The following is a 17,671-nucleotide window of genomic DNA, read 5'->3' on the forward strand; positions in this document are numbered from 1 at the left end:
GCCCCCTGATCTGGTATGAAAAATCAACCATGTAGGGTTATTTATGTTAACATCCATCCCGTTTGAGATTTGTCATGATTGCGGTTATAATCTTTATCACCCTTTGCTGTTTCTATTTGTGCTGTCAATTTTCCCCGTAACACTACTATTGTTACACTGCACCCAAAATTTTATTTCAGACACGTTACATGTTAAAATTGTATTCCAATCTATTAGTATTTTAGATGTTGGCCAGAAAGATCTTTTTAAAGTCCTTATTGTGTACCGGTTTGAGGGTTCAAGCCTCCCCTGATGCATGCATATATGAGAAGGTTTGTTTGGATTGAAATTTTTCAAGAGTTTTTGAAAAGAAATCATTTTAATACTTTTTAGGATGTGATGGTATAAGAGACAAATATGTGATTTAGAAACGTATAAAAAAAAAATATTCATTCAGAATGTAGAATATTTCTGCAGAAAATAGCAATCGAATCAGGATCTTTTCGTTCTCTTAAAAACTCTCTTTTTAAATAATTTAGAGAGAGTTCGATTGGGTTCCCCTTTTCCCATAGTTTGAGAGCTTGTAAGATAAATATATTGATGTTTGAAGAAAAATCTATTATTTTAAAATCACTCATCTTTTAGTTACTAACCGTTTGGAATTGCCTAGAGATACAAACAATAATATGTGCACTTTCAATGCAGGCGTACAATTCTCATCTAATTTTATTGACAGTGTATGCTTATCATTGTAGTAACTTGAGACCTTTTGATAATCCTAGGGCACATAACACGGAAGAAAGAGATAATATTAGGGCGCAAAACTGACAAAAGATATAAAGGTAAAAATAGTAAACTAATTAGGGTGCCTGGAATTTCATATGAGTCGTTTAACAGTTGTTACAAGTCATTTTTGTGGTAATAGTGATCAATAAAAAAAAGTTACATGTAGAAACAAGCAAATGGAGACAAGGACAAGAGCATATGATGGAGATGATGGTGAAAGAGGAGAGAATTGTGGGGACGGAGGCTGTGCCTGGGAATGGAAGAAGGATTGGAAATGGAAATCAGGGTCGCCCCCACTGATTTCTCGTCTTGTCACAATCATATATTGCCCTTTTTCCCCCTTATTCTCTCACTTTCTATCCTTTATCAACTGAGAGAAGGAAGAAAACACAGCACACACTGCTCCGATCTTTGTCTTTCAATTTACTGACTTATACCTGATGAACAACGAAACCCTGAAATCATCAAGAGTATAATTGCCCCAAACAAAAGATTTAAGCCCCTGAAGTATCGAATAAGATGGTTTTTGTGTCATCTTTCTTGTAAGCAAGTATGCATGCATGGAATTTGGTCAAGAACGATAAAGGCAACAAAAGTAACAGAAATGGGAATTGGGTCCTTGCGTGGTGTCCTTTAATATTTATTTTTGTCTCTGTGGACGATATGATGAACAGAATTGTATGCTGCTACATTGGTTTCCCTCCAGCTGACAGAGTAGTGTGTGTCCGTCTGTTGGGGTAGTGTGTGCTGTGATTGCGTGTGTGTGTGTGTGTGTCTGTGTGTTTGGTTGAGGGGCTGTGTATGTATGTCAGCATGTCTAGTCATATGTCTTTCATCCATCTCTCTGGTTGGCAGTCCAAGGAAACACATGAACCCCATTCTTTCTGTCTGAAAACAGGATAAAATTAGCTTCACTTTTAGGACCAAAAAAGATCTGTTTCATTGCTGAATATAATTACCTCTTTTCGATCAGTTTTAACTCCACATATTTTTTGGTTGCTATTTTTTAGAGTTTTTGTAGAAAAAACGTATTATAGCGATTTGATACATGTGAGATAAAATAATTATTGATAAATATATTCATGAAAAATATAAAAAATTTTGAAAAAAAATTGGCTTTCCAAATAAGGTTACGAAAATGAACAATCAAAATTGGCTTTCCAAATAAGTATTTTTGTTAAAAACATACTATTGGATGATAGAGGTGCTTTTGAGATATTTGATGAACATCATTCCATAAATTTATCAGTAAAAATTAAAATACTGAAAGTGCTTTTAACAAAAACTCATATTTGGAACTTTTAATTAGAAGTACTTGTTCAAAAGTTTTGGGTCATTTTATCATAAATTACGAACTGGATAAGGACATAAATGCATCTCAAAAATTAAAAATTACACATTCTCTAAGAATATGAGCACTTGCCTGAGTGGGCATCCAAATAACAATACTTAAGTACTTAATTAGTACCACCATTGAAAGTTCTATGACGTTAGTATTTTTCCATATAAGTCACTGCAACCTCATATTGAGTAAATATTTTGATTGGTCTAAAAGTATTTTTAGTTATAAGGTGCAACAAACTTATATATGTCTGATTTAATGTGCTTGTACTCGAAAGATTTCTATTGGGTATTGGATTTCTATTGTTTTTTTGTTTTTAATGTTTGAGAAGTTTTGGGTATAGGTTATTACAGAGGTCAGAAGTTGTAGTAACTACAAGAAGTCCATCTTTTCTCCTTTGAAGGAGACCTCAAGCATTAATATTCACATAATTTGCTATAATCAACCCATGGCATCTGTAAACCCTAGTGGGTACCCCTCTCATCATATTATTGTCATATTGCAAAACACATAAAACAAAACATGCTGGATATATGATTGAGCATTGGACAACCATTTAATACATAAAGCATATTATTGTACATTCACGATAACAAATCATCAGTGTAATATGTTCAACTTAGGCAATGGAAGTGACAACTTAGCAAATTGTTACTTCCTTTAGACAACGGGTGTCCGGATAAGAGATTATTTGAAATAATTTTTCAAAATAATTAATACTACTGTGATACTTTTTTTTGATGTAATATATATGAAAAAAAATTGTTAAAAATACTTTTATGATTTAAGTAGTAAATAAATTTGTGTGAGAAAATGAAAATTTATTTTCGCACAATTCATCAGGAAACTACGATACAATAATGAGTAGTAATCGATTCTATGCCATTAAACGCTTGTTCCTTGCTTCCTCGTACTAAATTCTCTTTCCAATAATCTGATAAAATCCTTAGCGCGTGAAAAACACCCTGACCAACACAGCGCGTGAAATTTATCAACCAAACCTTGTATCGTACAGTATGTTTGCACCGAACAAACAACCCATTAAATACACATTTTTCAGCAAAAACGCATCTGTTTCTGTTGACGTCTTCTACTCGTCTTCCTCTCATTTTTTTACAGTGCAGAAAATTCCCACTTTTCAACCTTTAGACGCAACCTCCGAACACAAATTCCAGCCACCCATTTTCACCCCATTACTCACAATCACAAAATTGTAGGCTTCATTTTAATTAACATGGGTGATATTAAATATGGTTGGTGACGTTATTGTCACAGTCTGGATTTTAATTTCTCAGTGATTTTTAAATAAATAAAAATAGTTCAAAATGTTATTTATATTTTATCATTTACTTTTAAAATGTTAATGTTACGTTTCTTATAAATTCAAATTAGCAAAATTTCATTTTAATCAAAATTTTCGACCACCTTTAAACTTTAAATCAACTTGTGACCTACATGCAATTATTTTTATGCACAAAAAGTTGTATCCCATTATTTTAGTTGCAAAAATAAATATGGATTGGATTTGATTTGATCCCACATTTTTAAGAGAAAAATATGGATATGGTTCGAGTTGGACGTTACCTTTTTAGAGATAAAAATAAATATAGATTGGGTCATTTATTTAATTATAAATGGAATCTAACTTTTTTGCCTTTAAATACAGATGATCATGTGTACGACACGTAATGGATTCAAGGCAAAAAGTGACAAAAAAAATTTACGTTTGAACCAATTTTTTTTTACTTAATTTTGTAAGATAAGTAAAGTTACCATTTTTTATGTGAATGATGAAATAATTTATTTGGCAAAATATGAGAAACGTTTTGAACTATTTTTCCTTTAAATAAAATGAAAATTTGCCTTTCTTTAGTTCAAATGCAAGCTAGACTTAGGTCCCGTTTGATAACACAGTTCAATACTTAAATGTAATTGATTCAGATCTTAATATATTTAGACATGTTTGATACCAAAAATAAAACATCTGAATTAATTAGGTGGCATTGAATTGTTTATGCAAAATTTATCTCCAAAATTAAGTGATAAACTATTCACTTATTATTGAATGTGATATACACTCAAATGTATCAAATTTAGTATTTAACAATTCAATAATTTAATAGATTCATACTTTAGATTTCAGTTTTCAAGCTTCAGTTTTATCAAACGCATCCTTAGACCTGTTGCACAATTGATTTTGCTTTTTACAACAGTTGATTTTTGAAAATTCAAAATTAATTAAATTTTGAAAAACAAATGTCTTGTGACTTCTAATTTTGATTTTTTTTGAACTTAAAACAAGTCAAAGTTGAAAGGAAAAGCACATCATATAACAAATTTTTTAACATCACATGAAAATTTTGTTGAGAACATGTCCTTAAAAGGAATAATTTTGCCATTTTATCACAAATTGCTGTGCAAAATAGAATGTGGGCAAATACATATTCATTTGCCAATAAATGCATATAAAAACAACTCTTGATTTCTTTACATTATTGTTCTAATTTTTAAATCTATTGTTCCTATGGTTCTAATATTCAAATTTAGTATTATAGTATTTATGCATGACTTAATAGTGCATTTTTTTTGGGTAGTAAATAATGCGTATATTCTCTCGTCTAATTATCTTAGGTAAAAAACAAAAAAAACTCCCTGTGGTAAACCCAATACACAGAAAAGCCCCATATGATTTCAAAATATACAATACGACACCTCATGCTTTGAACTAAATTGTAAAGGTGACGGAATTCGATAAATTTAACGAAAATGACTTTTTGGAATCTAAAAAAAAAAATTATACCTAATTTTTATCAAATATATCTATTCTACCCCTTAACCCTCAATTCTCTTTATTTAGATAATAAAACAAATGATTTGTTTGAGCTGTCTTTTGCTTAATTATATCAGGGCATTTTGGTCATTTCGTCTATTTCCGTTAAGTTTAACGGATTCCGTTACCTTTACAATTTAGTTCAAAACATGAGGGGTCGTGTTGTATATTTTGAAACCATGGGGGGCTTTTCTGTGTATTAGATTTACCACAGGGGATTTTTTTTGTTTTTTACCCAATTATCTTACATCTAAGAATTTATGATACCCATAGTTTAAAAAATAGGAGCAATAAAATTTGACATTTTTATTATTATTGAGAGGTTAATTTAAAACTTAAAATAAATAAAGAATTAAAAGGTAATGATTATATTTTATACTTTCAGAAATTTCTTGGGTAATTTACCCTAACTTTTTTTATAATACAACACCACTCCCTTAAATTCCAACAAAGTTTTACTGGGTAAATCCTGAGTTGGCTTCCTTGGTAACCCACCATGACTAGAGACATAAACTAGGGTGTAAATGATCATAACGAATTTTATTATTTTAACGAAGTTAAAATTTTGTTCAATTTTAATTTTTTTTGGGCTTCCTTGGTAACCCACCACGATGAGAGACACTATCACTAGAGGTGTAAATGACCATAATCAATTTTATTATTTTAACAAAATTGAAATTTTGTTCAATTTTAATTTTTTTGTTGAATCAAATCTAAATGAATTTTTTTATCGAATTTAAATGTTATCGACCATAAAATATTATTGTTCATCTTTGATTTGAGTAATTAACAAACCAAACTCAAAACAAATTCTTATCAAATTCAACTCGGCTTAAGTATTAAGTAATTTGTTTCGTCTTTCAACCCTACTTACCACCCTCTTCTTCCACGGCTTACTATGTATTGTTTTTAACGCGCCGCTATCCACGCGCCTCCTTCTCCTGACTCCTGATTGTAGCAGTGTGGGCCCATGCAGACGTCACTTCAATCGTTTGGTACGGAAATGCGTGCGCATCAGTTATGAACTTTGTGATGAATGATGATGCGAGAATGAGGAAAAGCGCGTGGCTTAAATTTCTTTTGTGAAATTTCTTTTTTTTTTTGGGCTGCTTTTCTCTGCAAAACTGATAGTACTGTACTGCACCACATACTCTGTGTCTGCACTAGGTAGTATTTTACACTTCGCTGGAAAGTGAGAAAAACAAAATGACTGAGATTAAAACAGTGTGGCAATTTTACTCCCTAATTCCTTACCGGCAGTAGCCGGTGACCATGGAATTCTTTCTGGAAGGAAAGACAGAAAGAATTTTAATTTCTAAGTGCTGGTTTGTGAAACAACCAAAAAAAAAAAAAAAGAAGGAAGATTGAAGTAAGCTTATCTATGATCTATTCTCATCTATGATCTATCATAAGGAAATATTAGATATTCCATTTGCATCACTTGATATGAGTAGATGGTACTTCGTAATGTTTAAACGGTTAGATACGCTAAACAATCAAACGGTTATATTGATATGTCAATATGATCTTCCGTAACGGTTGTATATATTAAACCAAAAAATAGTGACCTCATACTAATATTATTGATAATCTTTGTTCAAGTAAAGGTGAGAGCCTATCAGGTGAAAGATGACTTTATCATTTTTATTTGATAATCAATGACTGGTACTGGTACATCGGAGTACTATGTAGTGCACATATGGTATGCACTAATGTCTACTTATGGGTATGTAGCCAAAATTTAGTGTGTTTTCATGCACTAATAGTAGTAGATTTTGTAATTTTTTTGGGTGAAAGTAGAATCTGTAGTTCAATTTTCAATCTTCGATCTCGAATAGCATATTGGTCCGAACTCCTAAGCAAATGTTGAATTAGAGACATTATGGTCAGAAGGCCCATGATTTTGATTGGCCGAATTTTGAAATTTAAAAATGTGATGTACATTATTTTCAACGTCAAATATGAAACTCGCAAATAAGTGTTTATGCTTAAACTATGGCCCCGTTTGGCAAGTGAATTTTTTGGGTGTTTGTCTAAAAATTTACTGTAGAAGTTTTTAAAAAAAATTTTAAATGTGTGTTTTTTTTAAAAAATATTTTGAAGTGTATAGTTCAAAAATTTTGAGAAGTTTTTAAAGATTACTGTAGTTAAAATTTTTAAAAAATTTATAGCAGACAAACTTGGTAAAAAACTTATCTGCCAAATAAGGCCCATGTTTAAGATAATTTATACTATTAATGAAATAGAGTTACAATTTGTTCAAATGAATATAATCGCGCTGTATAGAACGTTTAAAACTGCAAAATATGCTTTTCATCTTACAGTAAATACACTTGAAATAGTAAAAAAAAAAAAAAGAATACTGAATACTTGCATTACTTTTCATTTAAAACTAACTAGTATTATTATATTACAGATCCCAATACATATGTGTGCTTTTCTTTTATATTATATAAAAGGATAAATACAAAGGCATTTAATTTAAAATACATTTAATGTCGGATAAACAGATTAGATAAGTTGAGCCCATGATGAAGAAGATTTTTGTCCACAATTTCTCATTTGTCTTATCATCCTAATTCCATGAGTTAAAAGATAAGGCATTTTCAGGTAGACGGTAACTCTCTCTCCTAGGGTTTAAGTTAGAGTAAGTACTGTCAACTATTTATACAGATACAAAAAAGTAGTGACTTGGGAGATAATTAGGTAGTCAATTTAGCTAAGAAAACATGGAGTTTGAGGATCAAGAAGAGAATGAAGGAGTTGAGATGGAGCTGGGTCCGAGTTACGACTCACTGGGCAACTCGAACTCCACTCGGGTCTCCAACAAAGTACCAAGCCCAGTGGAAATGTCAGCTGAGCCAACCTCCCAGAGAAAGCCCAGGTACCGAGAATGCTTAAAGAACCATGCCGTCGGCATTGGCGGCCACGCCGTCGATGGCTGCGGCGAGTTCTTAGCTGCTGGAGCTGAAGGAACACTCGACGCACTCAAATGCGCCGCCTGCAACTGCCACCGTAACTTCCACCGCAAAGAAGCCCTCCCCGGCCTGCCCCCCCACGACCCTTTTCATTTATACCACCACCACTACCACCAGCAACCACCGCCGCATCCGCCGCAACTTTTAACTTACCGTACCCCATCGGGGTACCTCCACGTGTCACCTCCCCAGCAGAATAGGCCGCTAGCCCTGCCTTCGATTTCCGGTGGAGGGGAGCACGAGGACATGTCAAACATGAACACCAGCGGCGGCGGCGGGAGTGGCGGTGGTGGTGGAGGGTTTGTGGGGTCGTCGAAAAAGCGGTTTCGGACCAAATTTAGCCAGGAGCAGAAGGAGAAGATGTCAGATTTAGCTGAAAAGTTGGGGTGGAAGATTCAAAAGCAAGACGAAGAAGCGGTGCAGCAATTATGCAATGAGCTTGGAATCAAAAGGCAGGTGCTTAAAGTTTGGATGCATAATAACAAGCATACCCTTGGTAAGAAACCCTAGTTAAAGAAAAGGAAAAAAAATGGTAGCTGAAGAGGGGAAGAATCATTATGGTTATCTATTTCTAGTTGGCCACTATATTGGAGGGTTTATTTTGTTACTCATATGTTATATATTACATATTGCTTGTAAGTAGAAGGAGAAGGTTTAAGAAAAGTTGAGATGGGGTTGTGAGGGAAATTTCAGTTCTAGTTTTAGTCTTTAATTAGTTTAACTAAGTCAGGACTTTCTTTAGATTTCATGTTATATTCTAAGACTTGGTATCGTTTTAATTTGCTATTTCAGTTTTTTCTTTTTTGTTGGATTCTTTTTTTTTTTTTTGGTGTGTCTGGATACATATATTACTAGCTATTATTGAGTTAAATGTTGGTGCAATCCTAATGAATCTAGTTGAAGTATTGAGCATTGGAAGACAAGTTTGCTTGTTCCGCCACTGGCAAAATGTGCTTTGATTGAAGCATGGAATGAATATAGTTGAAGTGTTGAGTATTGGAAAAGAAGTTTGCTTGTGCCACCACTGGCACAGTGTGCTTTGATTGTGCCATGGAAGGTGGTTCGGAAGCTTTAAGGTTAGGGAGGACGAGTCCTGAATTCCAAACTGGCAAACTCATGAGATGTTGGCCTGGGGTTTTATGGAATTCAATGTATGCACTTTTTTCTTCCCATCTTCAGACGCCGATCGTATGCTTGCATTCATTGTCGTGCTTCCTCGTTCTCCACTCTCAATCCCTTTCTTTTCTGTGATAATATAATGATTCATGAGAATGGCGTTGGAGCATTGCTTTGCTTGACTAAGTACAATGCCCATAAGGACCAGTAGGAGGTGGTACATCATCTCTAGCTAGTTCAATTCAGTGCACCATTAAATATCAAACCTGCCTTTCTTGACTGTTTCACTTGCAATGCTAGAGTTCTTGTAACATTTTGTCTTTCTTTCTTTTTTCAGTTGAATTGAATTTCCTAGTGCAAGAATGCAAGTACTTATTTTTTCCTTAGTACACATTTTGTCCTAGCTAGCATAATATTAGTTCCGTTTGACAAATAAGTTGTTCTGGGTGTTTGTCTAAAACTTTACTGCAGTTTATTGTAGAAGTTGTAAAATATTTTTTTTAAAGTGTGTAAATTTTTGAATATTTTGAAGTGTATACTTTTAAAAATTTTGATAAGTTTTTTAAAGTTACTGTGACTAAAGTTGTTAAAAAACTTGTAGTAATAGACAAATTTGGTCAAAAATTTACTTGTCAAATAGGCCCATTATTTTTTCCTTAGTAAGCATTCTTTCCTTGCTAGTATAATATATTTTTTTTCCTTAGTACACGTTTTTTCAACTTATTTCTTTATCTTTATAAATAAATGTGCAAGTCAGAAAAAGTCGTTAATGTTTTTGAGGATGAAAATGGTGGTAGCACATGTAATCCGATCCGAAGGATAAAGATATCATGATGATAATTGACTAATATGAAATGGCATTACATGTCTTTCGAGTGTATTTTAAACTGGTATTTTCTTTTGTTTTTGTCGACACAATAATTTTTATTCCACTTCTACTCTTATTTTATACCTAAGAGAAGGGGTGGATCAAAAGAATTAACGGAGAATTCAAGGAAAATTGAACTATCATCGTATCAGACGACGGGTGCTGTACACTTGTTGGTTAAATTTTCAGAAAGTCTAAAAAAAATATAGGTCAAAGTATTTGATCCCTAACTTACTTACGTCAAGGAGAGTTTTTAAATCTGCTCCGTGGTGCCCAACTAGGTTCTTATGATTGAGTAACCTTCGATTCTGAGGAAGAAAGTAGAATCAATTAATTCTACTAGAAAACGTCTGGTGTTGGATCATGGATGGACGTGCATCTCGGGAAGGAAAGAGCTGAACCAGATTTTTTGTACTATTAATTAGTTAGGAGAGCAATTAAAATAATGTTGTTGTCTTCATCTCTGAGATTACCTGTTTTGTTGCATCACTTGATTCTTTTCATCGGGAAAGAGAATAGCGTTGTCTAGTGTCGTGACCAGTGCATGGACATGTAATGTAACAGTAGTGTTTGTGTGTTCATACAGAAAAATCCAGACATTTTTTTTTGGGGGTAAATAATCCAGACATTATTAGTATAGGATAAGCTTCGTGTTCGAGAAAGTCGATAGATCCAAAGCTTGGATCGAAATTCCAATATTTCTTCTTCCTCCTTTGTTTCTTTTCGATGTTCCAAAGGAAACATGCTGTGAAGTTATTTTCCTATTACCTATGCATATTAAAATGGCAAGGATTTGTCTTCACAAGAATTGTTTAAACTCTGGGTCCTAGATTTTTAACATATAATCAGATTTTAAAATAAATTTTCATATAGTTCTTGTGAGATTGAATAAGGCTGTCGGATTGTGCCCCGTGACAATGACAGTATCATAAATTGTTCAGAAAAGAATTGGCATTGAATCCTACTACTTCTTGAGTTTAAGGGGAAGAAATGAACCGTGAAGCCATGCAAAAGCCTTTTAAAAAACCATTCTAACAGAAAAGCCTGCATTGTGAGATTTATGTTGATTTCTGCTCTTGCCAAAAAAAAAAAAATCTGATGGATATGAATTAGATGAACTTGCTAAACAAACACTTGAAGTTTATTATTATTATTTTTTGGTCAAAACACTTGAAGTTTATTAATTGACCCGGAATTGTGCACTTGAAATTTATCTTCCTTCTTCTTGAACGACCCAAGTGTCAAAATCTAAGAAATGCAACTTAAATTTAGATGGAGAGCAAGAACATGACCACCATTAGGCTGGACCAAGTGTCAGAGCTTCAGGGCTGTTAGAGGTGGGGAAAAAGGTTTTATTTATTGTGCCTTCAAAGCTATTCTGGGCCCTGTGTTCAGTAGTATCTGTATGGGCTATTGTAGATTAACAGTAAAATACACTTGTATTTACACACTCTTAGCTAGCTATCCACATTGACTCGGGCAATTTTACAATGCAATTTCAGAGAATTTGGGGTGAAGTAATTTGGGCTTCATTCGGCAAAGCATTGAACGATGTCCATTTGAAGCCCATATCTGAATCAAGAAATTTCTTTGGTAGTCATCATGCTTGAAATGTTTGTATTCTGCAAACATTTCGTGCTTGAAGTTCATTCATTTATTTATAATAACTATAATTCGCATACTAGATCCACCCGAAATTCTCCAAGTCAAGGTAGTTTATAAGCTTTTTCTTTTTGTATGTGGGGAGAGAACCCGAAGGGGCAAAGTTTTACCAGACAATAAGAAAACAGGAGCAATTTTCCGCCCTTGTTCTCTTACAATTGTTGATTGTTACCCTAAAATTAAGAGCTTAAAAATTGAGAGCTTGAAGGAGAAAAGAAATGGCACCGGCCAATATATTCTTGCAATCAAAATCTTTACATAAAGGGCAACGACAAAATCACACTCTTAAGCAAAATATGTCAAGTTTCGACTCTCATTCCTTCCTGAAAATGTAGCACTCCATTCTCCCAGCTGTTTGGATAGTGAAATGATTTTCTTAATACTATATCACGCACACGCACACACACACAAAGTTCCTCCAAACAATTACGTTATTTTCAAGTCAAGAAAATCTCAGAAAAACCAAAATCAGCTCAAAAGACGTCTCATTTTTTCAAATTTTGCTCCAGCATTTTTGTCCTGACACCCATATTCAGCTTACGCTGCTGCTGAGAAGCACTTGTTTTAGCTTTATTACCAAGTACTCTAGATTGATTAGAACAATCAACTCTAGAACCCGGACCAGCTGATCGAAGACTCTTGGCCCAGTCAAATTTCTTGGCAGAATCGGTAGCCGGCCTGATTCCTCCTCGCACAGTACTCTCACTTTTCAGAGTGCTCATGCGATTTCCGCCAGGTTGTTTCTTGATTTCTTTTATCTCAATCTTTGTTCCACCTTCCATTCTGATATTGATGTTAACCTCAGACAGAATCTTGCTACTCGCATTACCTTGTTGATGACCTTTAATACCAAGCTTAGATAATTCTTTGGCATTCCTTTCTTTTTGCTGCTGATATAGCCTCTGCAGCCTAAAAGCAAGATGGCATATTCCTTCTTTGATTTCTTCTTCTAGCTCTCTTTCGACATCCATCTCCAGCTCGCCACGAATCTTGAGCTCCTCAGCAGACATTATCCCCGTCAAGCTTTAATGGTGCAGTTCTATGATCTCTGCAAAAACACTGATCAAAATCTTAAGAAATTTATAGGAAGAGATTGAATTATCTATAATGGACTAACTTTTTGATGCTACCTTTTGGAGATTATTCTGGGATTTGTTTGCATCATATGTCACTGAGCAGCTCCTTTTATATCTCGAAGGATGATGGAGACTTACTGGGGATTTTGGACCCCTCAAATGTTGTCTACTAGGATTGAAGATGACATAAATGGGAATGTTTAAGAAACAACATGACCGTTAGGTCGTTATTTCAGTTGTCTGATTTAAACTTAGGCGCCAAATGTATGTGTCCAGAAAGTGAAATTAAATTGGGAACTGAATAGGGATTAATTGAAGAAAATTAGAGTTGTGTTTATCCGTGCTTTACGTGGAAGGCAGAAAATTTTTGGGTTGCCCTTAAAGCACAATCCACATAAGGCCTATTGGAAAGCATTTTCACATGCTGACGTGATTGTCCATGGCAAATGGACTTTTGAACGAGACTGTAGTGTATATATGATATATCTTGAACAAGACTGTGTTCGGATCATAAATGATCATTTTTGGTATCAAAACCAATAAACTTTGAATCCAAAAAGGATATTCCGTTTCTTTTCTCATCAACAAAATGGATTCCCATTTATCCATTATATAACTCGATTATCAAAGATATAAGATTCTTGATAACCAATTGTTCGAGACTTCACTGTCATTTTTACGATGACTAGAGCGTTTGGATTGCATTTTGTATGATTTTTTATGAAAAATTTACTGTAGCGATTTGATGTATGTGAGGGAAAAAGGTAATAGGGAAATGTGATCACGGAAAATAACGCAATTTTCCGGCAAAAAATGACAATCCAAACAGGGCTACCAGAGGAAAGTTTTAAGTGTTTAGACATCAAATTCCTAACCTGTTGAAAAGATGCTCATTACTAGTATGATCGTACTTTCAAGGGTATGACTCTTTTCATCAAAAGTAAGCAGTAATCACTAATCAACGAATTAGTGGGATTAATTTCTTCCACCAACCCTTGCCCGCTTTTCCTTCCGGCTGTGACCGTTTTCTGGAGGCTAAAACCATGTGTCAATTACAATTCAATTGGTTAAGTAAATTTCTTCTAAGATTTTGCAATTCGAAATTTATACTTTTATACTTGCAAATAATTTGCTTAACATCGTTTTTTTAACCATTTCTTCAATTACCTTTTCTTCTAAATGTTTTCAACAAAAGTCTCATGGGTTTTGAAAAATCTTCAGCTTATAAGATGTGTAATGTGTATTTTTAATTTGTTTTTCTTCTTTTTTATTTTTATTTTTTGTTTTTTTAGAATATAACAATCAAAATTATCATAGTATTCATGTTCCTTGCAAGAATTGCTAATATTTCGGCATTTATATGTAACCCCATTGGAGGTTTTGGCTCTTAATTAAACAGTATACCAAATTTATGCATCATCGGCTGTTCTTTTGGCAGTTTTTCAGTTTCTTTTATAGGATGCATATCTATTATGTTGAAATGATGAAATTATTTATGTAGTAACACCCTTGAAGTACATAGGATCTCTAACTGTATTACCTAACTTGATTGGTTTCATGAATTTATTATTGTTTAAAGATCTTGATGCAGTACAAATTATTAAAAACAACATGCAATGAATTTTTTAAAAATTAGGAAAATAATTGAAAGAATAGTGTTATGGCAAATTGTTTTCATTGTATGAAATAATAATTTTGAAGTGTTAAAAGTTATAAGTGAAAGTCATTAAGTGACAGGGACTTAATTGTCATATTGATTGTTAGGGTGTGGATTTAGGATATAAGGATGTGGATTTAGCCCCTCCCAATCTAGTTATATAACTCATCCAAATTTGCTTATTAATAAGTGAATTTGGCTACGCAATGAATTTTCAATGGGTTTAAATAGATGACTCAACTAAACCTATTTAATTGGTGAGTAATGGGTTGACTTGCATTATCAATTTATATCCATGTAAAATAAATTGCACATTTGGATGTTAAGCTGATAAATTTCAATTTCTTACCAATCCAATAACAATAAAATGCTATTATTTTTTGTCAAATAACATCTGGAAAAACAAAAAAAAAAAAGCAAATAAAATTTCACGTTGGTCATAAATAGGTAGTTGAGTATATTCATATTGACTCATTTTTGATATATTTATTAAATAGGTATAAATGGATTGATAAATTTGAATTTCTCATCAGCCCAATAAGAGTAAAATAATATTATTATTCTTTGTCAAGTAACATTCGAAAAACAAAAAAATGCAAATAGATCATAAATGGATAATTGGATATTCCCATATTCATTTATGTATACATGGGTTGACTCATTTTAATTCATTTATTAAATGGATATAAATAGATTAATTTAATTATACCTATGACGCATTTTATGACCCGCCGAAACCGCGCAACTTACTCTTTGTTTTTTTTTTTTTGGCCGCAACAATAACATTCATATAACATAATCTATCTTATTCTACAAAATAGAGTTAGCAAGTATTCAGATTTGACTAGACCAAATAGGTGTTCTGACACTTCTTTTGAATTTTTTTCATTACAGGTAAGGTTCGAAATCCCGACCAACAATCCAAAGAGGGATTTGGCCCCCTTTTGGGTGGTCACTGAGCTTTGACTCAGTGTTTGCGCGAATCACTCATTTTGACACATTTGGTTTGAGCAATAATAAGCTGGGAGCTTCGAATGGTCAACAGTACTTTTTCGACATGAACCCAAAGTTACAAAAAACCAAAAAAAGCTCGTGAACACTAATGAAACTAGCAAACCATATTCGTTACTAGATTACTATTTACTAACGATCATCACAAAAAGAATAAGATGGGTCATTCCATAATTGGTTTCTTGGCGCTGAATGGTGGGTTGCCTAGTTAATTAGAAGCGCATGCACGTGCCTGTTTGTCAACTTAATTAACAGCTCTACTCGTAAAGCTTTGGTTGACAGTCGACTGAATCTAAACGGCTACATGTATGGTCCACTGTGCATGAAATAAATATATTTTTAGAATGCTTTTAAATCAGAAGAAGTATTTCATTTAATATTTTTATCTTTATTTTATTTGCTATAGTGACATTCATAATTTGTGTGACATAACATGATGCTTTCGTGTGATCAACGGCAGGCAACAGTTCTTTGTAGAAAAATATGAAGAGAATTAGTCAGTTTCAGCCAATACAGGGAAAGGGGTCCTATTTTAATGATGCTATTTGGTCATCTGTTTTTACGTTTAAAGTTCCAATAGACATAAGCCAGATTGATTATAAATTATACTTTTTCGTGTATTCATCAGCTTTATATTTTATTAAGAAACCATAAGAATTGTATATATATATATATAGTCTCTGAAGTCTGAAACACAAACCCTTTGACAAATAAGTGTAAAAAATTTTTAAGAAAAGAAGTTTACTAACTTTTGAGGTGTCATAATCAGAATTCATCCTAGTAATAATTCATTTTTGCGAATGCCGTGTAACTCGATAGACGCAATTGAAGAAGATGCGAATCTTTAGTTTTGTGGTTCCAAATTGTGCTTTTGTAGACATCGCCTTCCAATGCTATGAACAAGTCGGCCACGGCTTTATACTTTGTGAGAAAATTTGGAAACTTCAATCCGCTAAATGTTAAAAGAAGTATCAAACAAAAGGTCAACAACTCTTTTTGAAGGGAAACAAAATGTTGAATGGGGAGAAATCAAATTTGATGATGGCCCGTATCTTGATTTTAAAAGGCTAGAGTAATAATAGCATGGCCCTCCCAATTTGATACGAGAAATTTTTGCATTGTCATAAAAATTGGATTATGTATCAAAACGGTGGTACGAGAGAAAGGGTATTTTCTAATTTTCTCTTATTTATCGGGAGTCCTCTTCAACTTCATAAACCTTTTTGTTAATTCCATTTTCACTCTCAATGTCTCTAACAATTCTCACTTTGTACTATAATTTTTTTTGAAACATTTTTCAATGTAAATTTATCAAATATCAGTTCTGATAAATACTTTTTTTTTAAAACACTTTGCGTACCAAAGTTACCAATTCCTCCCACAATACCATAATCTCATACGTAATTATTGAAAGAGTACGAGCACTATTTACCTATACAACTATGATAGAAATTAGCATCAACACTTAATTTTGGGCAAATTTGTATAGCGTCGAGTCGAGTATTTCCATTCACAATATCAGTGGTTGGACATATAATTTCGAATTTTTTAAAAAACTTTAAGATTTAAATGGAAGATTAATTAATCAGTGAAAGAAAATCCAAATTCTCTTGGGATGTTCCTCTAACACAAATTAATCTTACTTTCCCACCATAAAGATTTTATCCTCTCACTAAATTACTTTTCTTGAATTCTTTATTTTAAATTGGCCGGTATTGTTAATAAATTTTATGATAAACTTGCTCTTGTAATTAAGCATGCAGAGTGTAAGATCATCTGATCATTGTGGCATGTATAGTATGACCAACTTCGAGTTATAAAGACGTTTACCTACCAAAGTACCAATTTACCAGATCATGTAGTCAAAATAGTTTAATATGGCCTAATTTAGAATTTGATGTCTTACTTGGGGTACATATTAGATTTCAAGACACAAGTAATCCTTGACCATATGGCAAAAGAAAAAGAAAAGAAAAGGTTTGATAGATGAAAATTGTTAGGCAAAATGAATAAATGGGGTTGCTGAAAAAAGGAGTTCTTGTTATTTTCTAAAATTTTTTGTAAAAAAATATAATATAACGATTTAATATATGTGAAATAAAAAGATAATTTAAAAAATATATATTAAAAATATAAAAAAAAATTTTTGGAAAAAAATGGCTTTCTAAACAAGGCTGCCAAAGAATGAAAAAGAACAAGAAGAATTTTATAATGGAAACAAATAAGGAGCCTGCACGAGGGCAGGTGAGCGCTACTTTGGTTTCAAAAATCCGCTTTTAGAACTCTGTTTAAACTCAAAAGGGTACTGAAACCGAGAGAGAGAGAGAGAGAGAGGGAGAGGGAGAGGGTGGGGGGGGTATTGATTG

The 17,671-nt window shown here is 33.1% G+C and overlaps 2 protein-coding genes across 2 annotated transcripts; one reads left to right on the forward strand and one right to left on the reverse strand.

Annotated features, from left to right (window-relative positions):
• The first annotated feature begins 7,476 nt into the window (after positions 1-7,476).
• LOC113778132 (zinc-finger homeodomain protein 2-like) lies at positions 7,477-8,719 on the forward strand. Its single transcript, XM_027323417.1, has one exon. The coding sequence runs from the start codon at positions 7,667-7,669 to the stop codon at positions 8,423-8,425; it is 759 nt and encodes a 252-aa protein (XP_027179218.1). The 5' UTR covers positions 7,477-7,666; the 3' UTR covers positions 8,426-8,719.
• A 3,051-nt stretch (positions 8,720-11,770) lies between these two features.
• Positions 11,771-12,677, reverse strand: LOC113778829. The gene has a single exon (XM_027324332.1). The coding sequence runs from the start codon at positions 12,569-12,571 to the stop codon at positions 12,047-12,049; it is 525 nt and encodes a 174-aa protein (XP_027180133.1). The 5' UTR covers positions 12,572-12,677; the 3' UTR covers positions 11,771-12,046.
• Positions 12,678-17,671: the final 4,994 nt, after the last annotated feature.

Source organism: Coffea eugenioides, chromosome 7, assembly GCF_003713205.1.
Source record: "Coffea eugenioides isolate CCC68of chromosome 7, Ceug_1.0, whole genome shotgun sequence".
NCBI classification, from domain to species: Eukaryota; Viridiplantae; Streptophyta; class Magnoliopsida; order Gentianales; family Rubiaceae; genus Coffea; species Coffea eugenioides.

Coding starts and splice junctions, on each gene's coding strand:
- LOC113778829 (XM_027324332.1), bottom strand. CDS start 12,571: ATGTCTGCTGAGGAGCTCAAGATTCGTGGCGAGCTGGAGATGGATGTC.
- LOC113778132 (XM_027323417.1), top strand. CDS start 7,667: ATGGAGTTTGAGGATCAAGAAGAGAATGAAGGAGTTGAGATGGAGCTG.